The sequence below is a fragment of the Falco rusticolus genome, chromosome Z, assembly GCF_015220075.1.
Source record: "Falco rusticolus isolate bFalRus1 chromosome Z, bFalRus1.pri, whole genome shotgun sequence".
In the NCBI taxonomy this organism is placed as follows: Eukaryota; Metazoa; Chordata; class Aves; order Falconiformes; family Falconidae; genus Falco; species Falco rusticolus.
This window is the reverse complement of record NC_051210.1, coordinates 807,687-827,223: the sequence shown is the minus strand read 5'-3', so window position 1 is coordinate 827,223 and position 19,537 is coordinate 807,687. Positions and strand designations below refer to the sequence as shown.

The window sequence follows — 19,537 nt, the reverse complement described above, 5'->3', positions numbered from 1 at the left end:
AGACAACAAATTGTTATGGGACACGTGACACCATGGCTCTGATCTGAATTTTAGAAAGTAAACTTCCTGTAGTCTTAATACCATTCTCAAGAACAAGTGTACTTTTTAGTGTTTCAAACTGAGAACCTACAGTATGCCTCTGTATTTTTCCTTGAAGTATTTAAGTATTTCCTTCTTGAATAGGTAAGTCGCAATTTAAAGTCCTAAACGTTAACACAGTACAATTTCTTTGGTGCATCTCTTCAGCTGTCAGTAAACACAGCACACTGTAAATTCATGGCTTTGTTTAAATTAAATAGAAGCCTGAATTATTTAACTTAAATAAACAGAAATACACACTTTTCTCACCTTGCTGTCTCAGACATCAGAAAACCTTTTTGCAAAGTGGACTGAACTCCTGGCTTGCAGTTTTCTGAAGCCACATCTCTAGCTTTCAACAGTTCACACTACTTTTGTTGCTCTGAACTACATGGCTACAGTCCCAATCTCCTAACAGAGGAAAACCAAAAGGTTTCTCAAGAGGTATCCCTTGACAAGTGTAACTAAGTTAACAGGTGAACAAGACACAGTATCTTAACAAAACACGTCTTACAACTGAATATTTGTATGCTTTTGGCTTATACTGTGATTCGTAGTTTGAAAATCTTAAATAAAAATTTCTGCTGTAATAATAATAGTAACTCTGATGGGTAGACTTCACAGAGGCCATTTCCACAATTGAATAAGTGATCCTGCTGGTCACATTTTTCAAGGTCTGTTATTGCATTATTAGTTTAGTGCTTCTGGCACCTTCTGCTTGCCTAACCACACCTGCTGCCCATCCAGACTAACTCTTACTTAAACAAAGAACCAGTTGATCAGCCTCTCTCAAAAGCATTCCGTTTTACCTGTATGTATGCTCATACCTACAATGCAAGAAAATCAAGCAATGATTAACCAGCAAATGATATTTCCACACATATGCACACACCATTATGTTCTAAGCCTCATTTACATTTAAAGTAAATAAAGACAGTCTGGCTCCAGCTGGCTAACATAATAATGTAATAGGATGAAAATGAAAGATCAGCCTAGCAAAGCTAGCCTGTATACACACTGAAGAATTCAGACTTAGTAATTTGCGATTGAAAAAATACAAATGTGAAGAGCATGAAAGTTAAAGAAATCTTCCCAGATCTGAAAGGAAATTAGGGAAAAACAAAACCCCCAGAAAACCCAGTGAAGCAAACTAGGAACACAAGAAATATGACATACAGCATTCAATGCAATTTAAAAAAAAACAACCCAAAGACACACAATATAAGTCAAATACCTGTTGTATTTTTCTGTCCATGTGTCTTCTATGTTTTTAAATCTATCCTGATCAAATTCAATTTCCCATTGCAAAATATTTATTTTCTGTGGAAACAAAACAAACCTTCAGCAGTTCGTTACAGGTCTCCCACTGAAAGGAAGAGGACCTGCAGGGGCAGAGTTTAGCACTAGCAGAAATGTAGGTGACCACAGATGATAACAATCTATGATACTCTTAAAAATCCATTTGGTGCCAGACACCAAAAAAGCTTCTGCATCACTGATCTATGGATTCCAGACTATGTTGCATGCACTAACGCTCGCAGTCACCTAAAACAAGAACAACCCCATGCTGTCGCATTTCCCTGTTCCCCTACTGTTCTGCAGAAAGGTCACATAGGAAGAGAAATTAAGTTTAACAAGGTAGCTCAATGCCCTCTTTCTTGTCCTCTCCATCTTCCCTATAAAATTGGGCAGCCATTTCTTAGGCTCCTTGGAAGTTCCAGCTTAATAACTGAGGAACAGTGCCACTCACTGTGAATGACTCTGAAACTCACAACAAAGACCATCCAAAAGTACAGAAAGAACTTTAAGAACTTTCAGGTATTATTTGCACACACTGTAGCATAAAACCACCTAGATCAACAGTGTGATATATTAACACTTTACCTTTCTACTAAGAAGGAATAAGAATACTTTCAAAAAAGCGTGGAACTAATGGCAGATTTGTAGTGATTCAAATAAACAGCCTGATAACCCCTTATTAACAGCAATGGGCTTCTATGTTTTTGCACAAGTGTGAAGGAAACATGCACCCTTACCTTTTCTAAAGTTCTCTTTTCTTCCTCAGTTTTTTGAAGCATTGCTTTTGTATGACTAGTGGCTTTATTAAATACTGCCTGGAAAGAAAAGCACAGCTCTGTGAAATACTGTAATTACGTTTACTGAACTTGGCTTTAGCCAAATTTTCAGGTTTACATAGAGAGAAGTCCGCATTCTTAGTTAAAACAGCCGTGTGCAGAATTAAAAAAACTAGGATCTTGTATGTAAGTCCCAGTGGTCTCTAATTTGAAGCTATGTTGCGTAACAAACATGTTTCAATACCATAATATTTTCTACTGAAAAACGTAGCGTCACTTAAAATGAGATCATGTCTTCTTTAAGGCTTGACCACAAAATCAGCTCTTAAAAAACTTGGTTACAATATACTTAGACTTTGATCCAAGCGTAACTTACTATGAATGCCTTAGAGTAGAAACTGCAGAACTGTAAATGGATTATGCAAGTAGTCTAAAAAACAGGAACTGAATTCAACATAATTCATTCTGACAGTGAATAAAAACTGCGAACAAGACTTACCTAACATTTAATGCATACTGTCCTCTAGACAACAGATGGAATAGTCAACTGAAAATGTCAGTGCTTTGCAGCAAAATTTCAAGCACTGGAAAAATCTCTAAGGGACTAGAAAGAAGGCCTTTAAGTTAAATAGACAAAGCCTCAAGAATCTTCAAAGATAAAGTTACAAGTATTGCCACAACAGTGAAGTCATCTTAAATAACCACAATAGTTACATGCAGAAAAAGTAGGAAAATCATAGAAGCCAAGTCTGAAGACACCTGCAGACTTAAATGCTGTAAGTTAAAGCCCTGGAAAGAACTTAAGGTTTGGGGGTTTTTGATGAGGAGTGGCAGGAAGGTTTCTTCTCTTCTCCTACCTTTACCACTAAGTACCAAAATGATTTACGAACAACTCCTACCATGCTCTGCAGAATTCTTAGGGCTTCATCTTTTCCTTCAAGCTGTCTTTGAGAAGCTTCAAGCTCAACTTTCAAAATTTCAACTTCCTGAAGCAAAATAAAATAGCTATACTGAGTAAAAGCCAAAGTAATCTTGCTAAAACATGACTGTAACAGCAATGTAAATTTGCCCTTTTCAGAAAACAATCTTCCCCTGTTTCTACCCTATACAATTCTTTTCCGACTAACAGCTTGCTTGTGTTGAAGAAATGTTAACAGTGCATGCTAGTACAAAATCCTTAGAGAAGAATACTTGTAATTATTATGCTTTCTGTTCTCTTCCAGTGTATTTGAAAAATAAACCACTACAGTTCTGCCTCACTAATTAAGTTGTATTTATCAACATAGCTCTGGAGCTTTAAAATAAGCAAGCAGAAAATACTACAGCTTTTTTATATATGCAGTGTTAAATATTATACATGTGTACTAAAATATAAACCACTACTTGTCCAGAACAAAACAACAATAAACCAGGTTCCTGCTCCAGGTACGTGCCATAATATCTTTATGCAACATTCTCCCCTTCAGAAGAAAGCGGTTTTTCAGTTTCCAAGAGTTAAAAGAAAATTCACTGCTTTGTATACGTATCTTTCCTTAACCCCTATGGAGGTCACTTGATTGTTCACTTACTGTCATACAAAACTTTTTTTTTCATAGTACTTCCAGCCCTATTACTTCAGCAGTTGATACTGAAATTTTATCTGGGAGCCGTGGACATTTACCAGTTTTGTCCAATTGAAAATGAGTAAGGTTCCTTGACATTTTGACACGCTGTACACTGAAGGTTTGTTCTTCATGCTAAGACAACTTGAAAATGACCTGCCATGGGCTACCGTGAAGTTAATGAACACGGTGCAGATGAAGTGTGTATTTTTACAGCTGAGGTCACCCTGTTCTTTCTGCCTGGACTGATGCCACCACATCAACACATTTAACCACAGTAAAATTAAGATGTAGGAGTTAACTATCTTTCAAGAACACCCGCAGATTAAAAAGCCAAAGAATATTCTGTTTACACTGCAGAATTTCAAAGCCCAAAGCTTTATAAAAAAAGAAAACCTGCTAGAAAAGTGTACAATCCTTTTAGTATTCTCTACATCTTTAAAAATACTTTTCCCTACCCTCTCCAAAAATACCCAAAACAACGGAGCATGAACTGCACTCACACTGAGTTCCTGGGACAAAATTTAATGAGGCTTCTATACTACTGCTCTAATTTCAAGAACCTGGATCCATCAAAGACTCCGGACATGCCAAGATCATCAGTGAAACCAACACTGCTATACTTCACTGTATTAAAAGGAAATGCAGATTTCAAGAGCAGCACACTTGGCACAGTTACTAACCTCTAGAGCTTCCTGAAGTTGTTGCATTAGTTCTTCATTGGACATTTTGGTATTAGATTCTGTGGGATTGATAGCAGATACTAAATGATGAGATAATATGGTATTTACGAAAGAAAACATGAGAATTTGCTTTAACCTGGAAACAAGTAACGTGCAGAGGTGAATTTTCTATCTTTGTGGGGTTTTTTCTTCTGGAGCTAATAAACAGATTTAAGAAATACGTAAATATTAAGCCTAAACACATTGTTTCACAGTTAAAAGAAGTGGAATGGGACCAAAAGGTCTGTTATGAAGAGACCTGCAATAACAACAAGTATTTTAGAATTTCCTTTAACAGCCCCCCCCCCTCCCCCCAAGAGAACTGCCATCTTGACTGAAAAAGTAATTTCACTTTTTAGATTCTTTTCAGGTTGTAACTTTCCAACAACCACATTAAACAGAACAACAGCTAGCACTGTTTACAAGTAGGGGTAGTTTTCAAGAGAGAAATATGAAGTACAGTAGTAGAATATCCCACAAGATCCATTACTCCTCTAAACAAGTGGTTATTACTGTCAACTGAGCATCACAAAGATAAGATGCAGCCTCCCACAAAATTAAAGTCAGGTTCACGTGGATTTTAGTCCTGCTTTCATGGATATTGCTGTGTGAAAGACCTAGACCTAAGACAAGCATCATATGGAGACCAGGAGAGGACTGTGAAACCAACAGGAATTATGCTGCTGTAGCAACATCTTCAGACTGAAGATGCTGAAACCAGTACAGAATTACATGGCTTAGCTTATGGTGGCGTGGGGAGAATATAGTGGTGACATGTTCTGAAGGAAAGAAATAAGCAAGTTATATGTAAATACTTCAGTCAGTTAAAATGCTAAAAATGGCTAAAAACGAAAGGTAAAGCAGCTAAAGTGTCATGAACAGCACTGCCTATATTAGATTGTATTTACAGTGGTTTTGTCTTCACAAAAAAATGAATGCCAACACTGGGAGAACAGACACGCAAGATCTAAAAAACTGAACTTCAAAAGAATGCCAATTCACAAATTTCAACTAAACAGCAAACGTGCTTTAGATACAATCTGTGTTTAAGACACACCTCAACAAACAACACTTAAGCAATTCCATTAAACTTCAGGTATGGCCACCACCCGGATGCCCTTCTTTAAATCTCTTTCACATGCAAACACTCTATAAACATTTTAAAAATCGTCATTTTACACTGAGGGCCACAGCCTAATTCACTGAAATGCAATTCTGCTGTTAATTTTTTGGGAGGGAGACCTAGGAACAGATTCCTGTGCTGCCTCGGTGGCATTAGTGCATCTCCTTTCGTGAAAGCAGTACACGCTGCACCAACCAACCTGTGGGGCTGCGCTGGACCCCAGCAGGCATGTAATGCACGTGCACTTCTTGGAATCCTTCAGAGATTTCAGTGTTTTGCTAAACGGCTTGATTTGACACTAATGACACCCTATGAAGCAGCTGAGCTGCTCCGGTTTTCTAAGATATTTTTCTCATGGTGAACAATTAACCTCCAAATTACTCTTACCACAGCTATTTCGTCGTGTGGAACTAGTAACAGGCTTTTTGGATGATCCATCGTAAGAAGTGTTTCGTTTTGAACCAGGAAGAGCTGCAGCATCACTTTCCTCCACTCTCTTTGCCGACAGGCGAGAATTACAAACCTTTCCAGATCCCTTCCTTGATCTGAATGAATAGGAGTTCTGTAAATTTTCCCCTTCATAAACACCTCCAGGTCTTCTCCCAAGTCCGTTTCCCAAGTCTCCACATGTCATGTCATCCTCTTCTGCTTCCTCCATCTTCGGCACCTGGGTTTTAGGTTTGTTGTTTCCCCCCCCCCCCGCCCCCAGTCCCCTGATTGTGGGCACTTCGCCGACTGGCAGCGTGAATACCGCCTTCCTCAAAACAAATATTTTACCTGGAAAACCAGAAAAAAATCCGCAATTAAAGCAGCAAAACAACACGAAAGTAAAAAACCCTGAAGGTGCTGCCGCGCGGCCGCTCCACTCCCGGGTCCGGGCTGCCAGCAAACGCCGCCCCCGTCACACGCAGACCGCGAAGCGGCGACACCTCCCGCTGCGGGCCGGGCTGCGGCCGGCGGCGGGGCGCCGGTGCAATGCCTCGGTGAGCCCCCGCCGCCCTTCCCGCTGCCGGCCCCGGCCCCGGCCCCTCTCCCGGAGCCCACGACCCACCTGCCCGCCCTGCCTCGGCTCTGGTCCCCCCCGGGGCGGGCTGCCGCCTTGGCGGCGCGGGGGGCGCACCGCGTCCCGCTGCCGGCAGGCGGAACAGCGCCCCTGGAGGCGGCCCGCAGCGCAGGGGGAGCGCCGCGGGTGGGGGTGGTCCTCGGGTATTAACAGAGGCCTACAGTCCGCCTACAGCCGCCCTCGTCCGCAACAGCATTTTACAAATGCTAAGCAGCTTTTAGGAGCGCGACGTTACTCGACGAGACGTGGCCATTCAAAGCGTTCTCAAGAACCCATCGTGCCCAGGCACTTCCACGGCAGAGACCACCCTCCACCTGCTCTCCTATGCAAGCAACAACCCTGAAATCGGCCGTTCAAGAGCAACCAATGCATGTATCTGTGGATAACTGGTTAGCTGAAAAAAGGTCTCATAGACATAGTCCAGCTGGCTGGACAAAAATGCACATCGCTCTCAGCTTATCTGAAGTAAAGCAAAATACACTGTCTTTGGCTGTTCTTGTTACACAATAACAGGAAGATTTCGGTGGGAAAAGAATGTTGCAGGTGGGAACAGAAAACTACAGAAGAGAAACTAGGGGCGGGCTTGATATTTAGGCAACTAACCAATAATGAGCTTAACTTTTGTAATATGTATGAGCTAATTATAAAAAGGCATAAAAGGTGACTGTAAGGTTCAATAAACGAAGTCTGCTGATCACTCATATTGAGTGACTGCGTCTTCCCTCTGTCGCGACATGTATCCTTGCGTTTTCACGACATTTGGTCCCGATTCTGCAGGGAAACTCCAGATTTTTCGCTGTTCTGGCTTATACAGGGGTCAAATTGCTGGTGCAGCATTACTCAGTAAGTCTCACAAGAAGTCTATGCCAAATTCAGAATAAAAAAAAATAGAACCTTAAATATGTAACCATAATACTCTTTACAACAGCAATTTTCAAGCAAACTGAGTTCTACTGTTCAGATTCATATATGTAAAAAGTTTATTAGCTAAGCACTTTCTACAGAATCTTTCACAGGGCTTTGCAAGTCACCTTTCCAGTGGGATATTTCTGCTTTGCACAACAATGTTCTCCTGGGACCCAGGCTTTACAAACAATTAGAACAGATGGCTGCCAGTATTTTTAAGTGTAACCATGTTCTGGATCACTGCAGGTTCACTATCCTGCCAAATGGTGTATTTCCTTGATAAACTTACAGTGATAAGTATGTTCCATGATTGGGATGGGTGATGGTGAATAACAGACTGAAAAAGGAGAAAGAAAACTTCCTGTTTAATATTTCACACCAGTGTAGATATAGTGCCTGTTTCCTTACACCTTAATTCCTGAAGTTCTGTGTAATCATTTTAAAGTATCTCTCTTACCAAGTCACTTCTCTTCCCTCCAAAATAAAGCACTCTCCTTAAGTTAAATCATGCATCCCCTCACTCTACATTAGCCTCCACAAATTCAAATACTGCGGAGTATAGCAAGTTTTAGTCTAACATTAGAAACAGATTAACTCCTCTTCAGGACATTTATCCCTTAGAAATCAAAAGCTCCTCAACTGCCATCAGTTATCAGAATTTTACAGTTTTCTTGGAGGAGATGGCAACACAATTGCTTTTAATTGTAACCCCCAAAAAATCCTCAGTTACTGAACCTAGCTCCTGCTAAGGGCAACCATGTCATTTTTGTCCATTCATTCACTGCTGAATTTTCACTTGTGTCAGTTCTCCTGTGTGCCTCTCTCCCAGAGTGTTTCCGAGGCTGCTGCACAAAGCCTTACAACCTGGCTATTCTGAACCTTCTAGTGCACAACCATATAAGATTACAATAAAATTAATTTTAATTTATCATACAAGAATTATGAATGTCATTTATGAAACCCTCCCAGGAAGACTTTTTCACCAAATGTCAATTGTTGTCCCTCATCCATTGCTCAATCCATTGCATAATCTGATCCAAATTTCTTTCTAGGTCTTCCGGAGTGTTGCTGGGTAACTGGTGTACAATTTCCTCTCTATAGGAACACACAGCTTCCTCATAAAGTGTCTGAAAAATTTCACACTGAATGTTGTCTTGCAGCTTTTTCCCTTTGTAGCCCCTAGAAAACAAAAACAATACCAAGACACAGTCTTAGATATGCAGACAATGATAAAGTATTCTATAGAGAATCAGTGACTTATATCCTAGAAAATTTTCTGATGAAGTTACACAACAGTACTTTGCTTCGTTTACTCCACTGACGTACCTGCTTTCAAGCCTGTCATACAGAAATGAATTTTCTGTACGAAGTACAAATACTATATGAAACCACCGCTCAGGGAAAAAATCACAGCCGTGATAATCGACAATAACTCCACCCTCACTCATCTTATCTTCTAGTTCATCAACCACCTACAAAGGAAACAAAAACAGGCAAGTTTATCTGAAGTTACAGAAAATCAAAATATAAAAATGGTAAGTTTAAAAGTTGGACTTACCCTATCTTCATCCAAAATTGGACAATCATATTCCTCATCAAAACCTTCATACAGTTCTCCTGCAGCAAAAAGTAATTTGTGGAAGCTTGTGAAGTAACAGTAGCTATTAATACTATTTATATTGTTGTTTATTTCAAGTGGATGCAAACAAAAGGTAAGTGTTCAGAGCAAAGAACACTTCGCCTACAAATCCATGTAAGAAATAAGTTTGTTATTAATGACCTAATACAAAGGATGCTACTGTTACATACATTATTTTTTAACTCACACTGCCAAAAACCATTAATGTTAAAGCAAATTAATTCCCTTTTCATTTGGTATGTAATACATACACTACAAGCCTGTAGTTACACAAAGCAAAAATACTGTAATAGTGAAGGACTACTTTGTTAATATGGCCTACCTTCTTTTGCCATGTCACCCACATTAATATAGGTCATTCCTGCTCTTGATGCAAGTTCTTTTCCGAGCGTGGTTTTCCCAACGCCTGGAGTACCTAAAAACAGAACCCCATATATAAAATGGCAAGAGAAAAGCATGCAAATCCTCTTTAAATAACTTTCAAAGGAATCAAAAAGTAACCTTTAGTCAGTCAATGTTGGTAAGTTCGTATCAGCTTTCTTTTTAGGGTGCAAAAAGGGGCATGACAAGGACAAATAAGGGTGACTTCTAGAAATTAAAACAAACAAAACCAAAAAAAACCACATGGAAAACTCTCGCTTCGTGCACAAGTGTTATTCTAACTGGGATGATAGAAAAGCAAACCTCACACCATATAAAAGCCCTAGCCAATACAGAAAAGCCCCGAGTTTCCATGCGGAGCCGCCCAGCACCGCCTCCACACGGGCCTCGCACCCCGAACCACCCCGGGCTGCGAAGAGGGCGGGGGCCGCTCCCCGCAGGCCCAGTCCCAGCCTGGCCGCGCTCGGCAGTCCCGCCGCTCCCCGCCCCAACGGGGCCCGCACACCACCAGCGTCCTCCCGCTCCCCTTCGGCCCGGGACCCAGCCCCGCCACCCCGCACCGGTGAGCAAAACGTTGGGCCGCCTCATGGTGTCGCGCCGCGCCGGCGGCCACTGGTCGCCTAGGTGACACGTGCGCGGGGGCCTCCGCCGCCGCCGGCGCACGCCGATGACATCACACGCACTGCCCGCAGACAGGCGCGCCGCGGCCAGCTAAGAGCCGCCGCAGCAGAAGGGCCCCACGGGAGGCCCGGCGGTCGGTGTGAGGCGGCTCGGCCGGCTGTGCTCGGCGTGCGGCGTCCCGCTGCCGCCTGAGACCGCGCCCAGCGCCGCCTGCCTCAGCAGCGGGGTTCTCCCCTCGGGCCCGGCGGTCGCGGCGGGGCCGCACGGCGGATGGGCCCCGCCCAGGCGGAAGATGTCGGGAGGCTCCGCGGGGAAGCGGTTGGCGCCGGCGGAGGTAGGCCGCAGGGCGGGCTGCGGCCCGGGGTCTGCACTGAGGAAGGGTTATTGCAGCTTCGGGGAAGAACCCGGCAGCCCCCATTAGTGGTTTTTGTAGGCCCGGTGGTTAGTCCTTGGCCTCTGTCTTGGCAGTTCCTCTACATTTAAGTTCTTCGGGGTTTTTTTGCCCCTACGTTTAAGGTGTTTATTTTCTTATTTACTGGTGCAGTGTGTACAAAGGAAATCCCCTCGCACGTTGGTACCTGGCCCGTTGGTAAATATGCAAATTGAACTAAAAATAACTTTTGTCAGAATAACGTTAAAAACCAATCATGCAGAGGTAAATCCTCTTTCCCAGCTAGCTGCTAATGCTTGTTGCAGATAATCTTGTCTGGTGATGCCCAGTTGTGTTAATTTATAAAAATGTGTGAACTGTAGAGTAATCACAGGCTTCTTTTGAGATGACACGTCTATTCTGTGAATCCCGTTTTCACAGAAGTGTGTTGTGGCATGTAGCCTGTTATAGTTCCTACGCTGAAGGGTTGTCGTGTAGTTGTTAGCAGGGGAGAACGTACGACTACGGTGATACTATTTTGAGATCATAGGTAGGCTGTAAAGTGGCTCTGGGCTGTAAGTTTGTACACCTGTCCTAGCAGGGTATTTCTCAAATCCGAAGTTGAATATTAACACTATTAACTGTTCACTTTCTAGTCACTGTCAGATAGACTTCTGATACATATGGCAGTCCGATGCTAGATCAGGCCAAGCTACCATACATGGCAAAGAAGTAACGATACTTCATTTTATTGTGCTGCTTAAATAATTGTTCTGTCATCTATTTCTAACTTTCAAATAGAAATGGCTTTATTGAATGTTAAAAAAGGAGAGAAAAAGAATCACCGCGTACTGAAAACTACAGAGGCAACATGAACATGCCGTTAATGTAAATTTTTTTTCATTCTTATCTCTGTTTTACATTGGTTTGGGTGTACGTTTGTAGAATTCTCAACTTGTTCTGATTGGCAATTTGTTGCAAAATACTCTTACAACCATGTGTAAAGTGTAGCTCTCTTTAATATCGAAGAAACATGGAATGGACACATTCAAGAAGTGTAAGTGCCTGTGTTTGTTGCTAACTAGTAGTATGCCTTTCAGTCCTAATGAAGTTCTTCACATCTATGAGATACTCTTATACAGACTTGATAAAAAATATCTGATGTTCTAGAGGCAACTGTACCAAATTAAGGGGAGGAGAGTGCTACATTAATAGCATAATGTTTGTATTTTACCAGGTAACAGATTGGTCAGCACATTCATTTGATGACTTCTTTGAAAACACAAGTATTTCTTCTGGTTCCATTCCTGTGAAACCACTAGAAGGCAACTCTGGAAGAAACCGGCAGCAGCAGAAGAAAGACCTGTCTTCTGTGCCAGAAAGCAGCAAAACCAAAGTTCTGCCCAGAAAAAGACCAAAGTCATCTTCAGTAGATCTGCCTTGTAACAAGTCCAGACAAAACTGGAGCCAATCTCAAGATGAGCCCTGGGTAGATAGATATAAACCTGAAACTCAGGTGTGACAGTTATTCCAAGTGCTAATATAGTAGTAACATTAGAGTATGACATGTGCTTCATAATCTGTATTGGTCAGGTTCTAAGTATATCCTATTTTATTAGAGCGGTGAAGTACTAGTTTGATGTCTTTACTGCCTGTAGTTAAGATTTTCATGAACCCTTTTTCTGTGGGAGAGGCATTTTTCCCCCCAGGCTTCCTGAGGATATAAAGCAGGGGTCCTCAAACTACAGCCCCCCTGCATCCTCAATCCGGCCCCTGGTATTTACAAACCACCCCACCCCCCGCCGGGGGTTGGGGGGGGGGGGAACCAAGCAGCCACAGATGACTGCCTGCCACTTAGTCCGCACGCCAGACCCCTGATATAAAGCTACTGATGAGGTGTTGTTTCTTGTCAATCTGCTCCTAAACCTTTGAACCTGGTAATGAATTTTAGCCAGATTTAACAGCTCCAAGTACTAGGAGAATCCACAGCTAAGAAGAAAGAGGCGAGAACTGAGTTAGTGCACTCATTATGGGAAAGATAATTCATGTTATCCTGCATGTTACTGGACAAGAGTTAGCTGGTCTGTTAACATGTTCAGAGTACTTGACTAATTGCAGTTTGCATTCTCTCATGCTTGCTTGATGCATCTTAGGTGTGACACTGTGGGTCTGTGGTACTGTGGTACCTTAGGGCTTCGAGGAAAAAGGACTCAAATCTGTAGTAAACCTGTCTTCCCTGGTTCTGCTTATGGAACAGCTTTTTCACAGTGTGTTTCAAATGTATTAGCATGTGTGTTACCTATCTCTTGAGATTTGAGTGCTGGTTGATGTAAGTATAGTACGCTATATTTAATAGCTGATCTGTGGAGAGGATTTGAGTTCGAGGCTAGAAGATGAGTAAGCTGCATGAGACGCAGTATTAAGAGTCAGTAGAGCCTAAAAAGTACTGGCTCGAGCAGTAGCTATAAAGCATACTGACATCAACAGGCAAGACTGTAATGTTGTTACTTTAGGAATAATAAATAATTCATTATTTCCCAACTGCAAGCAATGGAAAATTGGCTGTTGGAGGAAACAGGCAGAAGTGATTGTCTCTTAACTGTTGCACTTACTTCTACATAGCGTAAACATATGTAACTGAAACGTATATGTACCTGTCTGGTAATGTTTTAGCGTATTTTCTATTCTTGGATCTCATCATTACAGTCTTAGAAATTAAGAGATGTATATATGCATTTCATGTATTCTAATCTTGTTCTAGAATGACCTTGCTGTGCAAAAGAAGAAAATTGAAGAAGTTGAAACCTGGTTAAAAGTACATATATTTCAGAGGCAGCCAAAGCAGGTAACCTTGCCAAAATTAGCAGCTGCATGTAATAAAACCACACAAACAAGCTGTATTCAATTTTATTTTAATTTCAGTAGAAAAAAACCAACCCTTAACTTAATAGGTAGTGATTATGTATCCATTGGATTATAAGAAATCTTTTAAGAACATGAATTAGAGCTTGTACATTTGTTTTGGACTTAGCTGCTAAGAGGTGTATTCTGGTTTTGCTAAGAAATATTATTTTCTAGCATCTAGTCAGTTCATACATCTTAAGCATGTGCTTGTAATTGCATATTGTCTTCCACAGATTAATTTTAAGTATCTGGGCAAATATCCAGTTGCACTGATCTGATGTAATAGGATGTTTTTAACCTCTTGATTGGTAAGAGGCATTCTTGTACATGTACATAATTTATCAGTCTTGCCTGGTGTTTTTCAGACCCAGTTCTCCTGTTCAATATCTGTTATGTTGGTAGTCTGCTTGTATGCATTTAGTTAACTGTGTACCATTTAAAAACTGAGAGCAAGGCTTTCAAAGTTCTGGTGTAGCCCTTTAACAGGTAAATTAGTAACACCAAATATTTAACTCTGTTTTTACTGGGAAAAGGGAATGATTACCAGAGAAACTATAGGAGAAATTCAACAAGTACTGATCTTCAGCCAACTTTCAGTCTGTATTTATCATGTTGGGGAATTTTTCGCCCTACCCCCTTCCTGTGACAGCGTGGCTCTGTTTTGCTGCTGACCGGTCCTCCTGGTTGTGGAAAGACTGCAACTATACAAGTATTGGCAAAAGATCTTGGCGTTCAGGTGCAAGAATGGACCAATCCAATATCTTTAGACTTTACAAAAGAAGACTTAAGAAATATGTTTGGCCATGGTAAGTATTTTGGGTTTTTATTTTCTTTTTTTCTTCCAGTTACTTTTGTGATTTTTGTATTCTGTATTTGGTATTCTTTTTTGTCTGTGATGTAGGAAGTCAGATCCACATCCATCTAAGTAATATCCTAGAGTGTTTAATAAGAATCTTTCTTTTGCTTTTAACTGAAAAGTGATTTAATTTTTTTTACAGTGTTTACTCCAAAATAATTAGGAATTTAATTCGGTATAGAATGCTATGTAATACCCTGGATATCGTTTGAGCCAGTTAAATAAAAATGGTTAAGTCTGTCTTTGTTTGTGTCCAGTTGAATTCTACTCTTTACAAATTCTCACATTATTTGTTATGTTTTTGCTGTGAAGCTTGGCTGCTGGTGTTCAGTGGCTAATTTCAGAAAATTGCATGGGTGGTATTAGTTCTTGTGGCTATTTGTATTGTAATTGGTATAATATAGAATATGTATCTTAATTAGTTCTTCTTTTTCAGACTCAAGTTTTCATGCATTTCCAAGTCAGGCCCAAGCAACTCTTTTTCAAGATTTTCTATTAAGAGCAAATAAGTATAACAAACTTCAGATGCTTGGGGAGTCACCAGAAAATGATAAAAAGCTTATTCTTATTGAAGTACGTGAGAACTTGTGAAATCTTGTTTTGAAAACAATACCTTTTATTATAATACTGATGTGTTAACTAGCTTCAGCTGGTGGATTGCTGTTGCCAAAAGTTAGTCTGCTTTACTACAGAGTTCTTTATTACTTTGAGTCCTACAGCAGTCTAGAGCCAAGTTCTACCTGTAGTTAAACTATATAAGCTAATAGGCAGAAATTGAAGATTAGTTTGTGTGCAGAAATAGGTACTAGCGGATGAATAATTAAGCAATATTGGAAAGTTAACCCATGTTTCTGCATGATTAGCTTTCTAGAAGGATGTATGTGTATATGTATATAAGGAAGAGGAGCAAAAAAACCCGCTATTCCTGTTACTTAAGGGTGCGGGAGAGTGTAGAAATGTGACAATAAACACAATTGGAAAGCATTTGAAATTTAGTATTGCCTTATGGGGCAGGGGGGTGGGCGGTGGGCGTTATTTAGGGAAGTGACTTAAACTCTGAGGATTTGTAAGCTGTATGGGGAGGCACAGGGGAAGACTTTACTTAGGAGTGTGTTTCAGTAGCATTTTCTTTCTGAGCTTTCCATTTTTTCTGAGACGAATTTTTTTAAGTTATGATAGTCAAGTTGTCTGTAAACTTTCAAGAGAAAACAGGAGAGACAAAAATTCTTCGTGACTTATGTGATGTACTGTAGAATTTAGGAAGCATAGCTTTCTGTGACTTCTCTTCATGAAGTTACTTATGTAGGTCCTCTCATATCTCACGTAGATATCCTCCCCTCTTCCTCTGTGGAGCTGCTAACCTGAGTGTTTATCCTCTGAGTAAAACTCTGCCTAGCAGGCAGTATGATTATTAACTTTAACCCAAGGCTGTTTCTTAGGAAGCAAGGACAGAAAGAAAATGTTTCTTTTTAGGTAATTGTTGTCCATAATGAAAGAAAGAGCTACGCTTTGGGTTTTTTTCTTTGCTTTTTCCTTCTGGTTTTCAGTGTTAGCCACATTGAAATTTAGTTGAAAGCAAGCTAACTGGGAAGAGAAAGTGTGTAGCAGCATAGTGTGCTGTAACAATCGGTCTGTGGGAGAGAATATTTGCATGTGAATGTAATGACAGCGGTTCATTTGTTTTGAATAGGACATACCTAACCAATTCTATCGAGACCCTAGCAGTCTACATGAAATTATCAGGTCAGTTGCAGATAAGTTTGTAATGATTAGCTTTAGCCACTTGCAGTAGAGTTTGATTCTTATCATACTTGTTCATTTTTCAATTTAGGAGGTTTGTTTCTACAAGCAGATGTCCTCTTATATTTATAATCTCTGATAACTTCAGTGGAGATGGCAACCGGAGGTTACTGTTCCCAACAGAAATTTTAGAGGATTTGTGTATATCCAGTATTAGGTAAGATCTCTTATCTCATTAAAACTTGATTGAATTAAATGCGATGTCAGAAATGAATTATTTTTTTTAAATTAAATTCAACAGTTTCAAGCCCATTGCACCAACAAATATGATGAAAGTTCTTAATCGAATAGCTGCAACAGAAGCAGATACGGTAAGTTGTCAAAACTGATAAGTTCTGTGCAGTGCTAGGACAGAAAAATTTCAGACTTTTATATCTGAAGTGTTATTTATATTTGGTTTTGTATTTGTTTGATCTTTGATAGCAGAGCCCCGCCCCCCCAATCCCCCAACAGAAGACGACAAACTGGAAAGATGTCTTATTTTTCAGATTAGTTCCACTTGATCCTTGATCTAACCCGTCAGAGTTACTTCTGCAGGTTCTTCTCCCTATTACAGAAACTATATGTAATGAAACAAATAGTAGGAATAGAAGTCATTTTTATTGTAATCCAGCAAGTCCAGAAGAGGTCATGAACCCAAATCCTGTGTTATTCCCAAACAGTTTTCATTACAACCAAGTCTAATATTGTGTGACACCTTGTAAAGAATTATGTGCATTATTCTCTTAATATTGCTATATGAAATACGGCAGTGTGCTTAACTGGATTATACGTTTTAAAGTTAGCAGTGTTATGGGGCTTGAGCACCTGATGGATGCTCATGTTTATGGTGTGTATCAGAGGTGGTTCCCCACAGCTAGGCTAATATTCAAATACCCCTTTTCCTACTTTTTCTTACTACTTTGAATGTTGCTTTTCCTTGTAGAACAAAGAAAAGAATTTTGCTCTTGATAGAACTTCTCTGGAGTTACTTTGCAGAGGTTCTTCAGGTGATATAAGAAGTGCAATAAACAGTCTTCAGTTTTCTTCTATGAAAGGTAAATGCCTATTTTCTTGAGAGGCGAATGACATTTTGACCATTCCTGCTATAAAGGTATTCTGTTTGCTGTTGCAGCACAGCTAGGTGGGCTGTGCAGAACATTTTTGACATGCTGCTCTGGACAGGAATAGAAGGCACAGTGTGGTTTGGGTTTGTTTGTCTGGTTTTTAGGCTTAAAATGTTCTATTTCATGACTGTTACATGTAGTCTCAAAGCTTGAGTAACATCTGCTACTGTCCTTGTTTCAGCTGGGATAGAGTTAATTTACTTCCTGGTAGGTGCTACAGTGCTGAGTTTTGGATGGGGGGTAAGAGAATGCTGGTAACACACAGTCGTAGTTGTCGCTGAGCAGCACTTAACACTCAGCCAAGGGCTTTTCAGCATCTTGTGCCCAGTCAGCAAGAAGGCTTGGGGGTGTGTGAGAAGCTGGGAGGGGACACAGTCAGGGTGGCTGACCCCAGCTGTCCAAAGTGATATTCCATACCATATGGCATCATGCTCAGTATGTAAACTGGAGGGAAAGTTGGCTGGGGGCTGCTGCTTGGGGACTGGGCATCAGTCAGTTGGCAGTGAACAGTTGTTTTTCGTTTGCGTGGCTTGTTTTTCTTGGGTTCTATTTCTCTCTCATTAATTTCCTTTTCATTACAAATTATTATTACTGTTATTATTTATTTTACTTTATTTCAACTATTAAACTGTTCCTATCTCAACCTGTGAGTTTTCCTACTTTTACTTTTGTGATTCCCTCCCCCATCCCATGGGGGGTGGGGCAGTGAGTGAGCAGCTGGGGCTTAGTTGCTGGCTGGAGTTAAACCACAGCGGTGATGTATGTTTTGATGTGATTTAATGAAATGTTCTCTTTTCTTCTGGATATCTTTATTATTGGTATGTGCTTACCGTTCAAAGCTTTTATGATGCAATCTTAATTTGAAAGGGGGTATTTTTATTGCTTGGTTCATACAGTTCTCAGTGTCCTTATCTCTGCCCTTAAAGCATTTCTGAAATAGCTCATTGAGTTCGTGTATAGCACTTCTGTAATGATCGATTTTGCTTTGGAGTTGGTACAGCTGTTGGTAAACTGAAAAGCTGTGAGGTGCTATGACCTACTGTGAAGTTACAGAGTATTTTATAGAATATTTTTGAAGACTACTAAAATGCTGAACTGCAACATACTTCATTGGACAATGCTCGGATCAGACTTAGTTTGGCATTATTTATGTTGCAACATTGAAAGAAAACAGTCTGTCATGTCTTTTATAAGCATTGGAAGTCATGGCTGTTAAGAAATGAATGTATGTGATTTACATAACCTCTAATTTTTAGAAGCAATACTCTGGCATGTGTAGTTCATTCTAGGAACCTTTAGATGGTGCCAGCATTTTCTATTCAACCTAGAAATAAGGAAGTGGATTCAACAATTGCCTTTGGCTGTATGTCATAAAGTTAGCAAAGATCTTGTTGCTCTTACAGATTTTTCTCTCCCATCCACCTTGCAAACAGAAAAAGTGCTCATGGAATACAGGATTAAATGTACTTTGAAGTCCTTATTGTAAGAGGGAGTGTTGTAGTTTGACTTTTAAAGTATATTAAAATTAACTTAGCTGTGTTTGTTAAATTACTTGAGGGAGACAGTAAAGTTTCTAGATATAACTTGCAAACATGGGAACTACATTCTTCTGATGTTGTCTTCTACTATATTAAGTTTGTGTTGTTCTGTGTTAAACAGAAAATTACAAAATTCCTCTCAGTGCAACCACTTGGATGATAATGCCATTAAGTTAGTAACTAGTAGGTGGGTGATGACCTGAGAAAAGTTTGCAGCAGCTCACTGCTGGATGCTACTTAGCTTCTACAGACTCTAGAAAACCTAAATAGTCTTAAAATGACCAGTTTATGTAGTTTTTGATAAATTACCTTGGAAGTGTAAAAACATGAGAACTATAAAGAGAACTCGGGAGAAAACAAAGGCATATGGATTGACAGGTTCTGTACCTGACATCTCAGAATCATGTACTCAACTTCTCGCATTTTCTCTTTAACAAATTGGGAAGAGCTGCCTTCATGTTGAATAAATTTTTTTCAATTGCTCAGGTATTTGATTGGCAGCCAGTAATATTTTGTAAATTTTGGAGATGCCTCACCTCCTTGTTTAACCCCTGAGTATGCGCTCGTACTTTTTTACGTATGTATCATTTCTTTCTTCGTGTGTGTGTGTGTGTGTCTATAAACTCAAGCAATACATTTGCTTTGTAGTAGTATTAATGGGTAAAATGGATCCATGGTAATTGTGGGATAAAAGAAGGATAAATACTTGAAGAATAAGTTCTCTTAGCTCAATAAGGATTAGCTCGGTAAAGAT

The 19,537-nt window shown here is 40.2% G+C and overlaps 3 protein-coding genes across 10 annotated transcripts in view; 1 reads left to right on the top strand and 2 right to left on the bottom strand.

Annotated features, from left to right (window-relative positions):
• Nucleotides 1-13: 13 nt before the first annotated feature.
• Nucleotides 14-6,789, bottom strand: CCDC125 (coiled-coil domain containing 125). 2 transcript variants are annotated; one of them, XM_037374357.1, is made up of 6 exons: nucleotides 6,651-6,789; nucleotides 5,987-6,376; nucleotides 4,438-4,517; nucleotides 3,053-3,139; nucleotides 2,115-2,192; nucleotides 14-1,398 (listed from the first exon to the last, which is right to left on the bottom strand). In XM_037374357.1, exons 2-6 carry the CDS (start codon nucleotides 6,255-6,257, stop codon nucleotides 1,270-1,272), a joined length of 645 nt encoding a protein of 214 aa, XP_037230254.1. In that variant the 5' UTR covers nucleotides 6,258-6,376; nucleotides 6,651-6,789; the 3' UTR covers nucleotides 14-1,269. The 2 variants fall into 2 exon arrangements, with proteins under 2 accessions (XP_037230254.1, XP_037230253.1); XM_037374356.1 differs by having other exon boundaries at nucleotides 4,438-4,496; nucleotides 6,651-6,753.
• Nucleotides 6,790-7,618: 829 nt separating this feature from the next.
• AK6 (adenylate kinase 6) lies at nucleotides 7,619-10,269 on the bottom strand. 2 transcript variants are annotated; one of them, XM_037372765.1, is made up of 6 exons: nucleotides 10,149-10,223; nucleotides 9,709-9,795; nucleotides 9,530-9,622; nucleotides 9,127-9,185; nucleotides 8,895-9,040; nucleotides 7,619-8,747 (listed from the first exon to the last, which is right to left on the bottom strand). In XM_037372765.1, exons 3-6 carry the CDS (start codon nucleotides 9,564-9,566, stop codon nucleotides 8,558-8,560), a joined length of 432 nt encoding a protein of 143 aa, XP_037228662.1. In that variant the 5' UTR covers nucleotides 9,567-9,622; nucleotides 9,709-9,795; nucleotides 10,149-10,223; the 3' UTR covers nucleotides 7,619-8,557. The 2 variants fall into 2 exon arrangements, with proteins under 2 accessions (XP_037228662.1, XP_037228661.1); XM_037372764.1 differs by lacking the exon at nucleotides 9,709-9,795 and having other exon boundaries at nucleotides 7,625-8,747; nucleotides 10,149-10,269.
• An 80-nt stretch (nucleotides 10,270-10,349) lies between these two features.
• Nucleotides 10,350-19,537, top strand: part of RAD17 (RAD17 checkpoint clamp loader component) — a 23,593-nt gene continuing 14,405 nt past the window's right edge. For 4 of the 6 annotated variants that reach the window (XR_005101821.1, XR_005101822.1, XM_037372759.1 and 1 more), the window contains exons 1-9: nucleotides 10,350-10,543; nucleotides 11,817-12,095; nucleotides 13,341-13,424; nucleotides 14,133-14,289; nucleotides 14,776-14,912; nucleotides 16,030-16,082; nucleotides 16,171-16,296; nucleotides 16,381-16,450; nucleotides 17,065-17,176. Coding sequence is in view for 4 of the 6 variants with exons in the window: in XM_037372759.1 (XP_037228656.1) it covers nucleotides 10,502-10,543; nucleotides 11,817-12,095; nucleotides 13,341-13,424; nucleotides 14,133-14,289; nucleotides 14,776-14,912; nucleotides 16,030-16,082; nucleotides 16,171-16,296; nucleotides 16,381-16,450; nucleotides 17,065-17,176 (1,060 nt within the window). In the remaining 2 variants the exon portion in view is untranslated. Of the gene's footprint in view, nucleotides 10,544-11,380; nucleotides 11,468-11,816; nucleotides 13,792-14,132; nucleotides 14,290-14,775; nucleotides 14,913-16,029; nucleotides 16,083-16,170; nucleotides 16,297-16,380; nucleotides 16,451-17,064; nucleotides 17,177-19,537 lie in introns of those variants that run through there. The other 2 variants (XM_037372761.1, XM_037372762.1) reach the window with 2 other exon arrangements.